This window comes from Calliphora vicina, chromosome 1, assembly GCF_958450345.1.
Source record: "Calliphora vicina chromosome 1, idCalVici1.1, whole genome shotgun sequence".
Classification (NCBI taxonomy): Eukaryota; Metazoa; Arthropoda; class Insecta; order Diptera; family Calliphoridae; genus Calliphora; species Calliphora vicina.
The window spans coordinates 113,606,649-113,622,952 of record NC_088780.1 but is presented as its reverse complement, the minus strand read 5'-3'; the positions used below and the strand labels follow the sequence as shown (position 1 = coordinate 113,622,952).

General features: G+C 29.3%; 2 protein-coding genes across 2 annotated transcripts; one reads left to right on the top strand and one right to left on the bottom strand.

Annotated features, from left to right (window-relative positions):
- The first annotated feature begins 308 nt into the window (after nt 1–308).
- On the top strand, nt 309–4,919 carry LOC135963633 (uncharacterized). The gene is made up of 6 exons (XM_065515568.1): nt 309–376; nt 568–829; nt 890–1,597; nt 1,669–2,193; nt 3,830–3,899; nt 4,504–4,919. The coding sequence occupies exons 2-6, from the start codon at nt 610–612 to the stop codon at nt 4,718–4,720; spliced, it is 1,740 nt and encodes a 579-aa protein (XP_065371640.1). The 5' UTR covers nt 309–376; nt 568–609; the 3' UTR covers nt 4,721–4,919.
- A 30-nt stretch (nt 4,920–4,949) lies between these two features.
- LOC135963632 (IQ motif and ubiquitin-like domain-containing protein) lies at nt 4,950–13,898 on the bottom strand. The gene is made up of 9 exons (XM_065515567.1): nt 13,320–13,898; nt 12,995–13,250; nt 12,697–12,914; nt 8,324–8,670; nt 8,097–8,260; nt 7,333–7,465; nt 5,677–5,789; nt 5,435–5,619; nt 4,950–5,360 (listed from the first exon to the last, which is right to left on the bottom strand). Exons 1-9 carry the CDS (start codon nt 13,826–13,828, stop codon nt 5,030–5,032), a joined length of 2,256 nt encoding a protein of 751 aa, XP_065371639.1. The 5' UTR covers nt 13,829–13,898; the 3' UTR covers nt 4,950–5,029.
- Between the last annotated feature and the right edge of the window lie 2,406 nt (nt 13,899–16,304).

Below are 16,304 nucleotides of genomic sequence, written 5' to 3'. Positions count from 1 at the left end.
CCTAAACTAAGAGAGAGCAGGCAAAACTTTTAACGTTTTTGTGCTTATAAGTATGAGAACTACCAACACCAAAGAAATTATTAAAATATACGTTGTTTTGATGATCTTAATTTATCAATTTTCCAAATATCTATTGTTAAAGAGAGTTAGTTGCCTATTATATTTTGGTTATAATGTTTATTTCTGTATTTGATTAGCATTTTTTAAAAATAACGTTTAAGTGCTACTTAATGAGACAACACTGTTCTCCGTATACTGCATTATCAACCAAGTATAAACATGTCAATTTGACATTTCTTATTAGACAACCAACTAGTTGTCTGCCGTCATTTTTAACAACCCCGTGTGGAGAATTTTTATTTAATTTTTTAGAAAAGTAAAGTTTTTACCAAAAGTTTCAATTAAACCTGCAACAAAAACTATATAAATTATTTTCAAACCAAATATAACATAACAAACAGCAAGTTTTATAAATTTAATTGATAAAATATTTCAATAAATATTAGATATTAAGTCTAGATTTTTACCAAAACAAAAAGGTTATGTAAACTTTTCTACCTATTCCAGCGGCGATAATTCGGAATTGTTTAAGGCAAAATAAATACAAAGATGTTGGGTTTAAGATTTTACGCAACCACGGCCACACAGATGTTCAGAAGGGCAACATTTAACACTGGCCATGCTATGAGAGCATCATCATCTAATGTGGCAGCTGTTGAGGCAGCATCGTCGAGTTCTTCAAATTCTGCCCAAAGTGCATCGGGAAATGCCGGCAAGGATACCAAAGATGTAGGCAGCCAGGAAGCAGAGAACCCAAAAAAACAAAAATGTAAGTAAAAAATAAACCGGATTTGTTCGAAAAGTTTATGGATGTAACTTTTATTTATAGATTCTTTGATAGCTGCTGCCTTTGAAAACCTCAAAGACGATTCAGCGCCTGGTACTGCTAATAAAACATCAGTCGCTGGTACTGGAAATATCGAAGAACGTATCAATAATGCAAAGACAATAAACGGTCTTTTGTCGGTGGCCGAAGGCAACAACACCTCTTTGACCCGCAAGCATGCTCTTAGAATTGTTTCAATTCTGGCTGAATGGAGCACAGTAAATCGTGTGAAATTAAATGAATTTGAAAATGATTCTCGTTTTTTGAAAGTTTGTCGCATGTTAGGGCGTACAGTTAAAAATGGCAATGGCAATGGTAACGAGAATGGTCCAAAACGTATTTCTGGTTTCAGAACTGATGATCTCAATACAGTGTTGGGTGTTGCTGGTGATGATGAAGCTGCAAAATTAATTGCCAGCATAAGCTTACCACAAATGGTAAAAGTAATGAGCACGTTGGCAGCTCGTAAACGTCGTAGTACGCCTTTGTTACGCTCCTTAGCTTTTAATATCAGCAGTGTAACTGAACCTATGGATTTAAAACAATGTGCTGATATATTCTTTGCAATGGCTACATTAAACTTCCAAGATTCTGTTTTGGCTGCCAAGGTATGTGCCGATATTCAAATGGCGTTACCTAAAAATACCGACAAATCGGCTGTAGTTGGCTCGATACTAACTAGTTTGGGTATTTTAAAGTATAGAGATTTGGGTGAGTCTTAATTACTTAATACAATTTATTTTTGTGTGTATGTATTTAAATTTAATATTTTATTTTTACAGACATTTTGGAATCACTCACCCAATGGACATTGAAACACAGCGAGGTGTGTCGTCCACAAGATCTTAGTGCTCTCTTTTTAACTTCTGCCATTTTAAATTTCAAACCGGCCAATATCGATGATATTCGCCAAAAACTTGTCAAGACCATAGTGCAACAAGATTTTACCAAACATGTTGATTGGCTTAATCATGTTTGGGCATTGACCATGCTGGGTCTATGTGATAATAAACATTTGGAAAGTGTTCTAGCCCAAACATTTGTGGAAAATTTACAAGCTGATAAAAGCGGTCTTACGGCTACCTCAAAAATGAAGTTGTTAAACTTAAACAGTTATGCCCAACTAATTGCTACTGACTATAAGGGACCTGTAATTGCAAACGACAGTGTAGTATATGATGTGCCTATGGCCCATCCAAAGTCGAAACAAGTTCTAGTTAATGGTTTAAAGGATGCATTAAAGAGTCTTTTACCGGCCAATAACCATGTTAACAGTTTGGTAGATAGCAAAATGGGTTTCTTAATTGGTGAGTTTATTTGAAAGTATTTGTTAGTTAGTTGGTATCTTGCATGCTTTTTTATTTCATTGCTTTTATTATTATATTTATTTATTTATTCATATCAGCTTAAATCCATTCATAAATACATACATGCATGTGTACATACTTACAAGCAATTATTAATTTAAAGAATTACGTTTAAAAACAAGGTAATACATTCATTTATAGTCAAAAATGGAAGAAGAAAATGCTGAAATATTTAATACTTCTTATTCAGTTTAATTGCGATTACCACATTACATTTTTTTTTCTCTGGAAAGTTAACTTTATTATTATTTAACTAGATTATAGATAGTTTATAAAGATAAAAACAGACAAATCTAACACAAGTCGGCAGAAATATAAAGGATTTTGAGAAAAATATATAGATTTGCGTAAAAATTATAATACACAATATTGGGTAACATTATCGCTAATCTACCGTTATTTCTTAAAAGGGCTCTCTGCTCGACTACCGTAATAAGGTTCCTATGATCATAGATGTCCGTTTTTAAATAAGAAGAAACTGTTCACGAAATTTGAGTATGATAAATTGATAATAATGTTTGCTGAGGTCAGGATGGACCAACATTAGGGTTCCCAAATAGTCGGACTAGTTTTGGTTTTGGTTTTTAATGCTAATTTAAATCACGTTATTTGTGTATTATGGTTGGGAATTTCTAATAAAAAATATTCGGGAATTCCCGGAAAAATTTTACCGATTAGGAACCCTAAGCAACATGTTAACTGTTTTCTGGTATAGCATAGTCAATGGCGTCCTCAACTAATACCCAGCTTGTGATTAATGTTTCTATGACAAGATGGTAAGTTAATTTATGATTTAACATTTTATTTACGAAAATTCGAACTGATTTTAAAATTTCGTAAAATAGCTAAAAATATATATTTATGCCCTTTCGTTATTAAATTACCACAAGATGAAAATCAATTTCGAAATTTCTTAAAATGTCCACTATGATTCAACATTTTCTTTATTTTCGAAAATTCGAACATAACTTAAAAAATAGCTAAAAATTTACATTTAAATTCTTTAGTTATTAAATTATCACTATGTTTTAAGACTTTCTTCATTTGAAAATTAATCTTCATCAAAGTATGCTATTTTTGAATAAAATTTTTTTTTGTGAAAATCTTATTTTATTCAAAAAAAAAATGTATTTCCGAATAGCGGGTATATTGTGTATCAATCATGTATGTTAGTTATTTGGCGGGTTTCGAAAAGTTGATTTCAACAGACAGACGGACATGAAAGACTATGTTATCTATAACGATCCAGAATATATATACTTTATGGGGTCTCAAATGAAATTGCAAACGGAATGACATACTTGTATGTATATACCATTACCACTCATGGTGAAGGCTATAAAAACCTAGCTCAGAGTCTTAAAAATTATTCATAAAACATTTCATTGTAAATTATTTCATTTAAACTCATCTTTAATTGTCTTAATACTTTTGTTCCATCATTTGCTTTTATTTTTTTTAAGTTGCTATAGAATATGTGTTTTTAATTTAACTTTATTACATGTCAAGTGTTTGTTTAATAAAAAATAATTCAATTAACTAAAAGATCAACAACAAATATGAAAAATAATTACAGATGCCATGTGTGTTTTTGATGCTAAACGTAATCCTTTGCCCCTAGATAAAGAACACGCCAATGGAATCAAGTAAGTACATATTAAGAACTAGATAAAGTAACACGAATAAAAACTCAAACTAGAGGAAAATTTATATAAAAGACACTCTGTTTTTTAATGTTTTTTGATTTTTTGGACTACACCATTTCCAATTGTATTTCAGATGTTTCTAATTGTATTTCAGAAATTTCCAACTATCAGAAATTTCCAAGAATAATTCCAATTATGTTTCAGAATTTCCTATTTATATTTCAGAAATTTCTAATTGTATTACAGAAACTTTCATTTGTATTTCAGAAAATTCTAATAGCAATATAAATGGAAATTTCTGAAATACATGAAAAACAATTGGAAAATTCTGAAATATAATTTGAATATTCTGAAATACAATTAGAGAATTCTGAAATACAATTAGAAACTTCTGAAATACAATTGGAAATGGTGTAGTTATTTGTTGAGGTTACTGAATTTAGTTTCTAAAGGTCTTATTGTTAATCAATTTTTATGTATATTAAACAAGTTTTGTTTTATAAACTTTTGATAAATTTAAAAATTGATTATAATAAGTTGGTAAATATTTAATTTTCATATAGTACAATTTTTTTTAACTAAATTTTTTTTTTCATTTTCAAAGAGTTGCATTGATGGTGGTCGATTATCATGACATTTGCCATGGCACCCATAAATCGGCTAGTGGCATAACATCGCTAAGTTTTGATTTATTGGAGAAGAGTGGTTACAAAGTGATACCCGTGCCGTACAATGAATTCAACACCAGTGATAAATTATTAAAAAGAGTGCAGTATTTGGAAAGTAAATTTAAAGCGCTCATTAGTACTAATACAAAATGAAAATAAAAACAAACAAAAACAATATAAATTTTAGTTTAAAATAATAATAATAAAAAAGAAGCTGTTGTTAACTTAAAGTCATAAGTATCATCCCCCCAAAACGAACTAAATATCTACTATAATAATAATTGAACTAAACATTTTAGTTTAAATTTTTATTTAAATTAATTTAATGGTAATTGTATTTGTATGTTTTTTTTTTTTTTGCAAAACATAAAAGCATGCAAATCAATTCTTTGTTTTTATTAAATAAATTTAGTTTTATTTTCGAAAATATTAAAATGATTTTGTTTTTTAGCATTATAAATTTTAAAGAATTTTACCCATTTTATAATTACGACCATTCGACTCTTGTTTAAGGGGTTTAGCTTTTGAGCTTAAATCTTCTAAATGCACTGTGCGCTGCTTATTCAAACCTGTATGCCACCATTTACCAGTTTCGGTGAATTCCACCGAAACGGCAGCCAAATTATGAAAAGCATTTCTGGCCAACATATGACGATTTCCCACCTCTAAACGTATTTTATGATCATATACCGACTCTAAATCCTCCACGCGGTTGTGATTGAGGGTCTCAGTTTCGGTTAAACAAATACAGTTCCAGGGAGACCATTCCTCGTTTTTATTCCAGCGTGGCAATCTTTTGAAGATTTAAAATAATTAATGGAATCATTTTATATATTTTTATAGTATTTTCTAAAAGCCAAACTTTACCTTAATTTAGTTAAATTTTCACATTTACTTAAAATAGAATGACCATGCCATATTTGTTCTACTATATGACGCACATCGTCCATTTGCATTATAAAAGCAAATGAACCAGTGCATTTCTTTTTACGTTCCTCCCGTTGTACACTGCGTAGTATGGACGTGTAAACCATGTTTTCTGTACAGGCTTCCTAGGGAAGTAAAAATTTTATTTAGTTTTAAGTCTCGATAGAAAAATGTTTGTTTACCTTGAGATAGTAGCATTTCTTGCAAGTGTCCACTTGGTATTGTCTGGTGCGAATGGCAAAGTGTGTATACGGTTTTACTTGCTTGCAAACCGCACACATTCGATTTCCTTGTTCTGGGGATAAATAATAAATTTGCAAATTATAAATACATATATAATGTAATGGAAATAACAAATTTCGAGCTCAATCATATTTCAGACTAATTTGAATATTTCAGACCTATATTTGAAAATCCAGAAACCTATTCTATAAAACTTCTCTTCAAATAAGCGTTTGACGAGCATAGTGAACTTAGTCAGTGATTACTCACATATCTGACTGTAGGTACAATTATTTATTTTATATTTTTTATATTTAAATATTGAAGTTTATTGATCAAGAAAAATATTTATAATGAAAAGTAAAATATTTTTAAATCAAACAATCACAAAAAATATTTTTATGTATATTAACAAAGTTGTAGAAACTAAAGTGTTTTAAAGAAATAAGTTAAGTTCCTACATCTACAAACAGTTATTATTTGTATGAAAATTTAAAAAGAAAATTATAATCATTTATAACTTTGTAAATAGTGATTTTATCAACAAATCACTCACCCGATATTTATATAAAGTCCTAAAAGATCTTCATATCGCTATAACTTTGTAAATTAAAATTTATGGAAATTAATATTTGTTCTCAATCTATGGATATTGTTTTATTATAAGTGAAAAATCTGTCACGTACGGTATGTCACGTACGATATTAAATTGTATTTATTATAAAATCATCCAAAGATTGTTTTTATTTAAATATGACGGATTGTAAAGGAAAATTAAAAGAAAACATAATGCATCTCACGATTCGAAAATTTTCGCATGTTTTTCTACATGTACCTCAAAATGACTTCCGTTTTATGTCACGTACGATTTACCCCTATTTCGCTCGATAGAACTTCGAAAGAACTTTTTATTATTTTAAAATATAGTACCCTCTGAATGGAACATAAAGACCAAATTATTTTTCAGATACTCTTATTTTTACAAAATCTATTCCACTGTATAGGCGAACAAATGTCACGTACTATGATATGGAATTGCCCATATGTCAATAGAAACACTTTTGAAATTATTCTCTAAAGAAGATATTTATGTAACTTTAAGATTGCAGTTAATTCACTAAAACGAAGTGATCGAGAAAAACTATAAGTATTTCTGTACCCTGTGGACTCCAACAAAACAGAAATGTTACATGAGAATAACAGCATATTTTATTCGTTAACTTTTGTATCACTGTGTAATTTTTAAGACGCCCACAAATTCTTAATTTTTCGAGAATATTCAATGAATTTGTTCTATTACTGCAGTATTGAAAATATAAAAAAAACTGTGTGCTAACTAAAGAGTGGATAAATTTCGAAAAGTTTTTCATTTTAATACGGATGTCATAGATAAATACATATATGTAAATCGGAAACTCTTTCCGTTCTATGTATAATTAATTCTCTGTGGTTTATATTAGCACAAATTATTCTGAAATTATATGCACAGAAATGTGGCATACTTTGAGGCAAAACATAACTTTTGCATTCGACATTAAATAATATTTCTAATAATTTATTTAAAAAACAAAATCTGCTGAAAAATATTCAATATATTCTATATTAGTTTTACTTACTATGAGGCTTATTCTCTTTTTCATATTTTATCAGTTCCACAAATAAGATATTTTGACGTTTACGTAAAATTTCCACATAACAATATTTTGTATACACCAATAAATTCCTTTCACGATCAAATAAATCATAAAGCTGCATATAAAAAAGAACATACAATAAATACTTAAATATTAAAAATAAAGTACGACCGAATTAGGCCTAATACTAGTATTTTAAAAACAAAGATTATGGAATTTTAAAGGAGAAACATGTTTTGAATATAATTAATGGAACACAGAAACTTTTTAATTTTCCCTCCATTAGTCGCAACTGATTTGGTTGATACAGGCAAAAAAAAATTATTTTAAATTTTTTTAAACGCTCTAAATTTTGAAGTTATTTTTTGATAAAAATATATTTTTACTGCAATTTTATTTTTATTACTCTTTTAAATACTTTGAATTTAATATTATTTTTATGTTTTCGTAATAAAAAGTGAAAATATTATTTTCAAATGCGACGTTTTTTTATTGATATCAATTTGATACATTCGATTGAAAATGATTGCGACTAAAGGAGGGTTAAAATACTGTTTATGGTAAAAAAACAATCACTTAAAGATGACCTGAAACATGCTCTAAAATTAAAATAATTTTTTTTTTTAGGAAATTTGTAGTTTATTTGAAAAGTTTCGGTTTGTTTCGGATTAAGCCGAATATTAGGTTTGGTTTCGTCCTGAAAAAAGTGGCTTCGGTCGGACTCTACTATTTTATAAATAGCATACCTCACCAAAATCGGGAAAATCTTGTTCATTTAACAAAATCTCTCTGACTTTATTAATCAAATCCAAACGTTTATCCTTGGGCAACGATTTTTGTAAATCTTTATAAATTTCCGTTAAAAATCGTACCCTTTGCGTGCGCAACAGATCCAAATGAACCACGGTATCTAAATATCACCAATAATTAATTATAAAACGTCTTTTGAAGCATGTATATATTTAAAGCTCACCTCCATAGCCCACCCATTTAATTGGTTCGCCCATTTTCTTTAGCAATTGTTCCTGGCGAAAATCTTTCATTGCCTCAAACACCAATTGCCGCTGGCGATCGATGCCACCCAACAGTGTGATTTCTTTGTCCAATAATATATTGATTTCTGCTAAACGCGATGCTCCCTCATACATGCTGGCAATACGTTTCATTTCAGCCATTTTCCATTTTTGTACCTCGCCATACAGCAAATCGAAATCATCTTTGGATCGTGGAAATTGTTTGGCTCTCTGTTCGCGTTTTATACGTCTTTGTTGGTTTTCTTGAAAGGCATCCTCTTCGGCCAAACGATTTGCTACCAGGCGTCTGAAAATGTATTTAAAAAACCATTTATTAAACATCACTTATTTTTCTGATCAAAATTCGATAATATATTTATATGAAAATCTTTAAAAACCTATAACTTTGTAAATAAGCGTTTAAATGGCAAATGGTCCCAAGAAATCTTTAAAATCGTCTGGGAGGACATAAAAGAGCTTTCGTTGTAATGTTTATGTAAATATTCAATAAATAATCCCTGAAGATGATATTCAAAGAATATCGAAATAAAGAATATTTACAAACATACATAGAGCCAGGGCTCACTTAGAAAGGTGACTGCATCACTACAACAATACAAAAACAACAGTTACTTTGTTTTTGTTAAAAGGAAGGTGAACTGTCAAAGTTGCCTGTTGTTGTTTTTGCTTTTGGGTTTGTTGTATTTTTTGCCACAACAACCACAAGTGAATTGACAGTTCAAACTGAATAAAAAAATAATCAGCTGTTTCATCGCAGTCACCTTTCTAAGTGTGCCCTGCATAGAGCTTGAACAATTTATTTATTATATGTATACACATAAAAGGTCGAACAACAACTGTAAATATTAAAATTCAAACATACTATCTATAAACTTCTTTGAGTTTGTTGATTTTTTATATGTAAATCCCAAAAATACTTAATCCCTTCTAATATTGAAAATAGGCGTGTTTAATTGGCTACACGATTCATTAAACCTTTATAATTGAGCGTTTAAACCGCGAAAGGAGCTCAACTTGTATTCACAAAATATCTGGCCCAAAATCTAGATTTTTAATGAAAATCAAATAAAATTTTTAAACCTCTATAACATTGCAACTAAGCGATTAAACGGCACAATGATAAAGATAATCTACATTCTTCGTTTAAACCCAGATTAAACTAAAAATTGTGTTTCTCACTTAATGTTTATTTACTATATAATCTAGGTTTAACTGAGCATCATTGATGAGTTAAACCTAAATAAAAAATGCCAAAGCACAAACAGATAAGCCATACAATAAATAATTCAGCACAGCAGGTCTTTGTTTTGATTTACTTTATTAACATCAATATAATTTTTAATATACATTTTATATACTTTAATGTCACTTTGTCAAAAATATGGCAATGCTAACAAAATTAATCCATTAGTGAGAAACACAATCATTGGTTATATCCCGGCTAAATATGTTTCAGGTTTAATATTACAGCGTGTTAAGCTACGTTTAACTGACAAGTAAGAAACTAGCTCTTAGAAATTTGGAACACATGGTTATTGCTAATATATAGCAATAAACTTTAGCATGGAAACATTTTTAAAACTATACACCGTAATTTCAGTTTTTAAAAACAAATATATATATGGGGGATTTCAGGTCAAGTGAACCAACTTTTGAAACCGATCGGTACAAGATCGGTCAAGAACTCTCTGAGTTAGAGGGGAGTAAAAAACATTCTATTTATGAGTTAAAACATTTATTTTGACATATATCCCACAAGCATCCTACTAAGCGGCTAAAAAGACCTTAAAAGACCTAAGCTTTCTATAATAAAAAAGGGCCCATTTTGAAAAAAAGTCAAAAAAATTTTTCTTTAGCAAAAAAGGCAAGAATTTTATATCTTGAGTTACAAAACATTTATTTTGGTACTCTCATCCCACTCAGCGACTAAAAATCTCGTAAAGGTAAATATCTAAGCTTTCTTTGGAGAAAAAAAGGACCCATTTTGAAAAAAAAACTCAAAAATACATATTTTTTTATTTTTTTTCTTCCAAAGATTGAAGAAATAGCTATCTAAACTATTTGCGACAATTTTTGATAAGAACAATAGGTAATATCGTTACATGGATGAGAAAAAACACCTGTTCTGACCGATTTTGTTGAAAAATTGTTTCTATATTACTATCCAATAGAACTATGGTTCCTAATTTCCAGGACTTTTTTTCTTTCCCGGGAGGAAATTCAAAAATCGTTTCATTCCCGGGAATTTTTTAACACTAAATTAAACCAAAAACCAGAAAATTTTTTTCGAATAAATTGACTTATAATTTTACCAGGGTTTTAAAAGAAGTATAAAATAACTGTATTTGGTTGTTGGTCCAGCATTTAAAAGGGTTTCTGATTTAATAGTGGCATTCGATCGGTATTGCCACAGTCGTAGTTTTAATCAGTATGAAATCAATAAAGTAATTGTTTAATTATAAAACCTAAGAATTTCGACCATGTTAAATCTAGTTATTATTTTCTCTAAATATGAATAATGATCATTGAATATCCCTAAAAGATGTAATGTTACGCATCTTAATACTTAATATTCTGCTGTGGCTTGAGTTGAGTGAAAAAATTCGTTTATTTCAATAGTAATACTTCTTTGCCAACTGACTATCTGTTGTTAGAACCCAAAGTATAACAAGTAGTCCAACTCTTTGACAGCAGTACCTAACTCTATACATGTGTTAGTGAAAAAGTACCAAAATGTAACAAAAATGTATATGTGTTGGTGCCCTTTGAATTTTCACCAGACACACAGAGTTCTAAAAAAATTTTTAAATTTTAATTTATTTAAATTTTGTTCTATTTTCAATACCAAAAATTTAAACTCTGTTCTATATTTTAAAACCTACTACAAACAAAATAAAACGTCAAAATTAATACCCGTACCCGTATATATGAGAGAGTAAATTTATAAAATAGAGAGTTGGACTACTTGGTATACTTTGTTAGAACCGATAAAATCGATGGATATAATAGAACAATTCAATTAGCAAAAAATTTGGCCATCGAAACGTATCTTAAAAATGTAACTTTTAAAAGAAAACTTATGAAGAAATTCCCGAAAATTCCCGACAAACATTTCCCGAAAATTAACAAAAAAATATTCCCGCGAAATTTTTCAAATGTGACACAACTCAAAATTAATTTGTCTTGTTTATACTTGTTTATCTATACAAAAGATATCAGTGTATTCTGTTGTTGTTAACTGTGGCTAAAAAAAACACTGATGTCTTTCATTATGTTTCAATTGGAATATATTTATTTTCGATTTCTGAAAAATTAAAATTTTGAGTTGCGTCACTTTTGAACTGGGTGTGCGATATGTATATTCTGGATCGTGATGGCGGAGTCGATATAGCAATGTCCTTCGGTCTGTTAAAATCAAAATTTCGAAGCCCCAAAATAACTTACAAACATGATTGATATACATATTAATATATCCACAATATTCATCGTTCGGTTGTTATTTAAATTCGGGAAAATCGACCCATAAAAGACTGAGATATAAGCAAAAAACACGACTATCACTATTTTTACCTTAGAATATCTGGACTAGAAAGTTATTAATATATACAAATGAGGATATACATATACTGATAGATATTTTAAAAACCATTCCATTCGGACCGACAATAGGTCAAAATCGGGATAGAAAAATGTTTAACCCGATTTTTTTCACCAATTTTTTTCTTAATATTTATCTTAAAGTGAAGGGTATATATGATTCGGCACAGCCGAATATAGCCATGTAAGCATTTTTGCTGGATTTCAAGTTTTAAACAACCCAGCCTTGATTCCAGTGCCAAGCAAATAAATTATATTTGTATTACAATTTATAACAATAGCATTCTCCAGTTAAAAGGAAACACAAATTCAAGCCACATGTTTTTTGTTAGCAAAATATCTATTTTTTAAATATTTTACAAGTTTAAAACATTAGCCAAACACCAATAAAATGTTCAAGTGCTTGAATTTTTAGGCTTAGTGCTTATAGGGAGCACTCTTACTTGTTTTTGTTAATATAAGTAAATAAAAGTATATATCAATGAAATACTAAAAAAATACTGTATATGAAAAACATAGTTCAGACTTATGACTATATATATTTTGTTTCCGATAACATTTTAATGCAATCTAGAATGGTGAAAATTATCAAATCGGGTGAACCAGTTTTTATATAAAATACACAAAAATCGGTGCCCGTATTGTATTGGTGGGGGTATACATATAAGTTTAAATCTCTTTCTTGATAAGTATGTATTTATTTTGCTTATATTACCTATATTCCTGGGCACATTGCTTCATCCATTTCATCCACTTCCAGCGACGAAAATTACGCTGTATTAAATGTATTTTTCCCATTCTGTTTATACGTCTTTCTTGTTGGGCATGTGTAGTATATTTGCCAGCAGTTATATAATAATCTGAGGCCTCAGACCAATAACGGACATTGTTACCATCTAGCCAACATTGTGACATTTGATCATGCATTGTATCCTTAAAATAATGGACATCACATTCATATTAGAAACTCAATATTAACCCAAAATTAAATTCTTTTATCGGGTCACACTTACAACTAATTTTGGTTTAAGTTCTCGGGTCTGTGTATCTCGGCTAGCATAGTTTTGGAATTTACACATGTTAATGAAGGGTCCGGTCTGGGTGAAAGCATCCAAATATTCAATACCCGTAGTTTTATTCACATAACCGCATAAAAATGGTTTGGCAATCGAACGATTTTGTATTTCTACAACAATATTTTTAGCTTTGCCATTTCGTGAATCTTCAGCAGGTATATAGACCGTAATAAAATCAGGCAAATGATATTTGCTGCAATAGAAAACAAATTAAAAATGTTAATAGAAACATTTCAACAAACAAAATAAATCTCTTCTACACCTGTAATAAACATTCAAATCCAATTTTGGTTGTCTCTCTAACTCCTCACCCTTATTAGCATTTGTCTGCTGCTCGATTTTTAGTGGTTTCAATTTAACATTCAATTCCAGCAGATATTCATGTATACCATATTCATCATTGTCAGTTTCTCGTATGGAACACAAATCCGATAGTATTTGAGGGCCTTGTTTGAGAATCAACAATTTCGGTTCAATTTCAAAACGTCTAGCAATATCGGTTTTTACTTCAGACAAAGTCATGCAGTTGGGATAAATTTGTGCTATAGTTTGATTGCCCTTTATTCGAAATTTCACTGTAACATTTTCAATATCAACAATTTCTTCATCTTCTCCTTGGGTATTTAACAGCCGATCATCTTCAGTCGATGATTGAGTTGATTGACGTGAATGTCTTGGTTTTTTGTTTATGGCATCACATTTCCCTAAAGATCTGGGTGTTGGTGCCAAGATGATTTCGCTAACCATGGGCAATTTGATGTCACAACTCATGGTATTTTAGTTCTTAATAAAATTTAAATGCAATTTAAATAAAAGGTTGTGAAAAAAGTTATGTTTACAAATATTTGGTATTTTAGTGAAGGTTTTGATTTGAAATATTTTAGTGTTTTAAATTATTTTTATTTTTGAAACGTTGCCACTATTGTTATTTCACCAAACACTATAATTCCTATAGAGGTAAATTTAATCAATACTAAAGAAATTTTATTTAAATAACAATTGTTTCCTTGGCTGCCATTAGTTTCCTTGGTTAACTATTATTGTATTATGTAAATAAATACGCTCGTAAATATTATATCATGTTATTTTTGTGGGAGTGAAAGTGTTAAATAACATCACATCTGGAACATACAAAACAATTTGCTAAAATTAATAACTCTGTTTTGTTAACAATAAATGCCAACTAATAAATTTATCAAATATTTTATTAATTATGTTGTTATTTAAGTCGGTTCGTTTCAAAAAATACTTTATAATTAATTTTGTATTAGCAATCTGTTTAAACGCTAAGCAAATAAGACATTTGTATGCCCTTCTTCCTTACTATTACATAGTTAAATTATAATAATAATAATAAGAACGCTACTCCTCGATTTCATTGATCTTTATCTTAGATCCAATAAGGGATTGTATAGAAGCACAAACTATGTTTACTTTGTCAAGGTCTTCGTAAATAATTTGACATTAGAGTGGGTAAAATTTTTTGCGACAAAGGCGAATACCGATTCTTGTTTATGGAAAAATACGAATAACCCATTCCAAAATATTCAAATGTGTATGCGGTTAGAGGAATTTTTATCACCTTTTTTTGGCGAAAATTTATACAATTGTTGTGAAAATTAACGAATATTTGACTTTCTCATAAGAAATCTCCTACAATTTGACCCACCCTATAATAAATATCGCACTGGTTCCTCTAAAGAGCGTCAACTCAAATTTTTGCAAGATATCGATGTGCAGTGGTCATATCTACCCACTGTAAAAATCTGCTATGATTTTCTCTACTCTTTCGTGAAAAAATACAGTTGTTTCATTGTAATGTATTGAAAAAATAATAGTTTTTTGCTTCTACTGAACATTATAAAATTTTGAGTTGACGCTCTTTAGAGCAGTGTTTAAAAAGCTACGATAACTAACAAATTTTTAACTGTTGCTACAACTACTGCTTCAAAAAAGTGTATGTAGCGGTAGCAGTAGCATTTGTCTTTTTTCGTTTTCTTGTTTTTTTAAAACTACTGCTACCTTCAAAATATAAAACTCTTAACAGAGCAGTAGTAATAAAACATGAATTGTAAATGGAGTAGTAGCATAAAAATACAAATCATTGCTACTGCTCTATATCGAGTTTTAATTTTTAAGGTAGCAGTAAAGTAGCAGTTGATGCAGCAGTTAAGGTAGCAATAAAAGTAGTCAAAAAAGAAAATATTCAGTCATAAAACCAAAATTGACAGAATTAAACACTGTGTGTTGTTTTTGTTTTGAGAGAGTTTGAAAGAATTATTCGATTTTATTCGTCTCAGATGTTCGTGTTGCTAACAGAAAGATCGTGTTTTCTGTGTGTATAACAAAAAAGCCGAACTTTTGTTTTCAACACAAATATACATTCACAACAACAACACATAATATAATTTTTTGACTGAAGATTTTTATTTTTGACTTATTTTATTGCTACCTCAACTGCTACTTAGTTGCTACTTCAACTGCTACTTAACTGCTACTTCTTCTACTACCTCAACTGCTACTTCTATTACTACTAAATTTTAAAAGTAGCAGAATTAATAAAAAACTAATGACTGCTACATCAAAACTTTTTCTTTTTTAAGGTAGCAATAGAAAATAAATTACTCTGCTACTTTTAAATTTTTCTTTTATTAGTACTACTACAACTACAAAAAATGTGAAGGTAGCAGTAGTAGTAGTAATTATTGACTACGAGTTTTTATTAATTTTTTAACTAGAATACTTGTGTTTTTTCGTTGCTACTGCTACTTGTAGTCTAGTTTTTTAAACACTGCTTTAGAGGAACTAGTGCGATATGTATGTATATCTATTTAGTTTTATATTTTTAACATAGCATAAACTAATTACACCCTCATGTTTAGGTGTAGCGTATTCTGGCAAAAATTAATTAATATTTATTTTTCCCTAACGTACCAATTACCATTTTATGGGAGTTTAATATGTCAACTGTTGTTGTCTTTTAAAGTATTGTTGCAAAGATTATTGATTTTTTTAAATTTTGTTTATAATCTTTTAATCAACATTAAATCTTACAAGCAGGTATGTTTGTTGGTTTTTTTTGTTCCTAATTAGCCAAAGTAGGTTTTGATCAAAATCAATAATCGATTATGATTAATTAGAATTACTTCTATACAACAATATATTATAGCTGATTAATTTTATATTCTGTGTAAGAGTTGGAAATATTTTATACATAATCATGAAATCTAGTTAAAATTCCTTGAAG

Coding starts and splice junctions, on each gene's coding strand:
- LOC135963632 (XM_065515567.1), bottom strand. CDS start 13,828: ATGAGTTGTGACATCAAATTGCCCATGGTTAGCGAAATCATCTTGGCA. Junction 8,261..8,323: donor TAAATGGGTGGGCTATGGAG/GTGAGCTTTAAA, acceptor GGTGATATTTAG/ATACCGTGGTTCATTTGGAT. Junction 5,361..5,434: donor GAAAATTTAACTAAATTAAG/GTAAAGTTTGGC, acceptor AATCTTCAAAAG/ATTGCCACGCTGGAATAAAA.
- LOC135963633 (XM_065515568.1), top strand. CDS start 610: ATGTTGGGTTTAAGATTTTACGCAACCACGGCCACACAGATGTTCAGA. Junction 1,598..1,668: donor TTTAAAGTATAGAGATTTGG/GTGAGTCTTAAT, acceptor TTATTTTTACAG/ACATTTTGGAATCACTCACC. Junction 2,194..3,829: donor CAAAATGGGTTTCTTAATTG/GTGAGTTTATTT, acceptor AAATAATTACAG/ATGCCATGTGTGTTTTTGAT.